General features: G+C 50.8%; 1 protein-coding gene across 1 annotated transcript; it reads right to left on the reverse strand.

Moving 5' to 3' along the window:
- On the reverse strand, positions 1-2,356 carry LOC139297863 (ovarian cancer G-protein coupled receptor 1). The gene is made up of 6 exons (XM_070920672.1): positions 2,258-2,356; positions 1,691-1,840; positions 1,429-1,562; positions 1,114-1,336; positions 559-739; positions 1-476 (listed from the first exon to the last, which is right to left on the reverse strand). Exons 1-6 carry the CDS (start codon positions 2,354-2,356, stop codon positions 1-3), a joined length of 1,263 nt encoding a protein of 420 aa, XP_070776773.1.
- Positions 2,357-4,437: the final 2,081 nt, after the last annotated feature.

Raw genomic sequence — 4,437 nt, forward strand, 5'->3', positions numbered from 1 at the left:
TCAGCCGGCGTTCTTGCCGGTCTCCTCAGTCCTCTCCGTCTTTTGGCTCTCCTCCTCCATGGCTATCACGCAGCCGGGCTTGCTTTCACTGTCCACGCATTTGAGACGCACTGAGCCTCTGTCATTTTGGACAGCTGAGGGCGCGACGGGCTTTTCGTCGGCCTGTGTGATCACAGCTGTGTTCTTGCCGGGAGCGTCCGCTTTCACGTCGCTGAGCGCGCTGGTGTGCGTGAGCAGCATCACGGTCGGGCGGCCGTTGTTCTCGTCGGTGGCGACCTCGTGGGAGTCGGTGGCTGGGTTGCCGGGGCTGGCGTTGCCGCGGCGACGGCAGCAGCACAGTATCCTGGCAACGGGCCGGACTATGGCCCTGTGCAGGCCGTGGCGGGCGCTTTCGCTCACGAAGCAGTAGAGAGCCGGGTCGGCCACGCAGTTCAGGGTGGTCAGCAACAGCGACAGGTGGTAGTAGTTGAATATGCCTGAAAAAATGACAACACAGGCCCACGTGGTTACAAAAATCACCCTTAATCACTGGATTACTTTGTAGAAAAGAAACTGCACCTGCTATGAAGTTGCAGTCCCGCTCCAGCAAGGTGCGCACCAACAGGAAGACGTGGTAGGGGGAGAAGCAGACGAGGAAGATGAGGATGGTGCTGCTGACCAGCTGCCTGATCCTCATCTTCTGATCCGGCTGTGTCCCAGCGCTCCGACCCACGGCTCGGAGGACACACAGGTAGCTGATCTGGACCGAGAAAAAACAAACAAAAAACAACGAACTTGACTTCGTATTTCCATTGAATAATCTTTATTTACACAGCTGAGCTGACAGCAGGTTTAGTTGTGTGGAGATGGAAGTGTGCAGGCTGTAGTTTTTTGGGGGTTTTCTCTCCTCTTTTAGCTGCCAATGTGGCCACAGTTGGCAATTATAAAGTCCCTTGCTTTAAAGACCTCACCGTTCAAATTTTGAACTGGCGGCCAACATCTTCACTAAAGCAGAGGTTTTAGACACAAAAAAGGTCATTGGGGGGGCCTAAGAAATCGGAATAAATCAACTCAAATGGGATTAAAATGCAACAAAATGTGCTCAGTAATAGATTTGCAAAACAGTTAGCCCACCGACAGGATTGCCAGCGGGAACATGAAACCAATAGTGAAGCGGTAGTAGTTGATGGGATACTCCCACGGCTTCATGGGGTAGTGCTCGAAACACACTGATTGGTTCTTGCGGTCTTGGCTCAGCTCTTTGTGGCGGAAGAACACCGCGCCCACGGCGATCTCTTTCAGCCAGATGATGGCGCTAACGAGCCACGCGGCGCTCATGGAGCGGAGAGAGGTGAACCTGGAGACGGGCGGAGAAAAAGAGAGAGAGAGAGAACAGGTGAACAGGGAGAGAGGTGAAAAGCTGAAGGGGCTCAAGGCGGTCACAAGTACCTCAAAGGGTGGACCACGGCCAGGTAGCGATCCAGGCTGATGCAGCACAGGAAGCCGATGCTGATGTAAATGTTCTCATAGAGCAGGAAGCCGCACAGCTGACACAACCACTCCCTGTGACGCCAGTCGTCATCCTGAAACAACGCGGCAAACGCTTAAAAGTGCATATACAGTGATGTATTACGGTTTTATGATTCCACTGGCAAAGTTGTAGTTTCCCTCAGAATCAGAATCAGGGATACTTTGTGGGAAATTACACTACCTGAAAGATGTACTGTAGCCACAAGGGTAATGATGCCAGGTACAACAGATCGGACACGGTGAGGTTCATTAAATAAACTCCCAGCTCGTTCTTCTGCTTCAGCTGCAGAGCAGCGTGGTACAAGGAGTACAGGTTGGAGGGGACGCCGACCTGGAGTCAAGAAGATCAATCGCTGTGATCAGTTCTCTGACAGGACCGGGCAGGCCCTCCCCTTCATTCCGTTCATTCCGAACGTTTTTTTTTTTTTTAATTCATGCTTTCCTACAACAATTTAGGTTTACGCCGTGAAAGTAGGATTCAATCTGCCACTGGCACTAAAAGTTGACATTGGACGTACATTGTGAGTTACAGTATTGTCCAATTTGGAAGTAATTCCCGAGTGTGCATGGGCCCTTGGTGACATTAGGCACCCGTTGGTGGCCAGACTTTGAACAGCCGGCTGCATATTTAAAGCTGCACAGTCCGGGTTGCTGGATAACAGGGCAGTTTGGGGACTCACCGGTTCAGCTGACCAGCATGTCTTTGGACTGTGGGGTTTTTTTTTTTTTTGTTCAGGTGTTTACTTACCAATAGCACGAGGATGTACACGCAGGAGAAGAGGTACTGGTGGATTTCATGGCTGATGGTGCAGTTGATCACGTCCTCCTCGGACATGGCGAACACCATCACACCCCGCTCGCACTCGCGCTACTTCACCTTTGACACACTCACGCCGATGCTTTCAGACACGCCCGCGCGCACACACGCAACATCGCACGCACACGTCTTCATCTTCACCCTCGGGGGGGTGGGGGCGGCTTAAGTCCAGTAGTCCAGTTTCGTGTGGTCGCTGCGGAACACAGAAGAATTCAGCGTATTAGAGGTTAGAGACATTATTATATAACATTATACAAACCAACCTCAGCAGGTCGGGGGTGGGGGGGTGGGGGGGGCGCTCTTATTGGCACTCGTTTTTCAAATCACAACCGTATTCACTTAGCTCAGCTCGATCGACACAGAGACGGAGGGAATGTGACGTAAAGAAACACACTGGCTTCCTGTTGAAATCGCGACTGCATCCTGTTCCTCTATTCCATTTTCTCGCAACTCAACTACTAATGGTGATCGCGTCAGTGATTAAAATCTAGGGCAACAGACGTCCATCACTGCAGCTGTACCGCATCACTCTTGAGCGAGAACAAATTGACTCAGTAAAACCACGCAAGCGTAATATATAAAGGCCTCAGATTAGATTTGATCTAGATGGTTACGTCAAAGGGGAGTACATTCGAACGCTAATATTAATGCAACAGAGGCGGAAATTCAACAGAACTCTGCTAATGAAGACCACGCGATGAGGCTGGAAAAAGATAGTGAGCGGACCTTGATTTGGGATTCTTTTGCCAAACTACCATTTCAAAAAACGGAAAAGGTTTCACGCTGAGTGAAAAAGATCTATCTATGCCTGTCGTTGACACGGACGCCCAGCACATGATTCAAACGGAGATTGGTCCATAAACGCCTTTCTTGCCTTCACACCGGCACAACGATCCGGCGCAAAACCTCAGGCTATGCACCGTGCAGTTTTCACTTTCATTTATCTGAGCCCCTGGTCGCCCCCACTCCTGCTGTGGCGCCAACATCGCGAAACTAATAGCTGGACGGTCGAGTAGAAAAACCCCCTTTTGTGAAAAGGCTGTGACATTTAAATGCAAGGCAAAAGAAGTGTCCGTCAGCGCTTTAGTTCAGCCTTTTTCCTCCCTCTCACTGTGTTGTACAGTACACGGCACACGGACGGAAGTGACGCTGGATACATGCGCATAAACGTATTTAGCTTGGAGTTGACTTCCATTGACGCTGTTCGAATGAGCTGGATTTATGAATAGCATCTAAACGCAGCGTCGCTTCCTTTCGTTCAGTGCGGCGCCGAGTCAACGGCAGACAGTGAGGCCTCCGAGTATAACTTGGCATCTCTAGAATGGCTCCGTAATAACACCCTCCAAAACCATTTACCGGCCACTTTAACACAACACACTTAAACCACAGGCACCAGCCCTGGTTCTCTCGCTGTGGGGCTCTCTGCTCCGTCCTAAATAAACCACAGTCGGATTGAGGCGCATACTGGATATATACTGTGCATTCCTGAGGAGTCAAGCTAACCCATGCTTTTAACCCTTGTTCAGCCAGCTGACCGGAGTCAATCACGATGGATGCAGACACAGGTGTGAATGGATCAGTCGGCGTCTGTAACCGAGGTGACGCGTGGAACCGCCGCCGCGTCGCCCCGACACACTAACCCCCCTTCTAACCAGCCGTCACATCCAGACTGAAACATATGTGCAATCCGTTTGAGACGCAGATGGACGGGATGCTGGAGATGAATCCCCTTCATGCACAACTGGAAATAGCGGAGACGAACACACGAAAAAACAATTAAAAAGAATAGTAAGAAATTCACACCTATTTGGCATGACACACGCAGCGTGCACTAATAACACATGACGGGGGGGGTGCTGCAGATATACGCACAAGGCTGAAGGCATCAGTCAGCAAAACAGTTTACCTCACACCGCACGAGGCGACAACTGTTCAATAAGGCATAAACCCCAGACAGCACAATGGTGAAGATGGCGTTCATGACAATAACTCCAGTGGTGCTCACTCGACATCTCCGGCAATAAAAAGGTTCCTACAAACTGATCCTTCAAGTGGTCAGAAGAGCTAATGGCCTTTTGTTCCGACCCCCCCCCCCCCAGCAACAGAGACTC

This window comes from Enoplosus armatus, chromosome 15 (genome assembly GCF_043641665.1).
Source record: "Enoplosus armatus isolate fEnoArm2 chromosome 15, fEnoArm2.hap1, whole genome shotgun sequence".
Taxonomy (NCBI): domain Eukaryota; kingdom Metazoa; phylum Chordata; class Actinopteri; order Centrarchiformes; family Enoplosidae; genus Enoplosus; species Enoplosus armatus.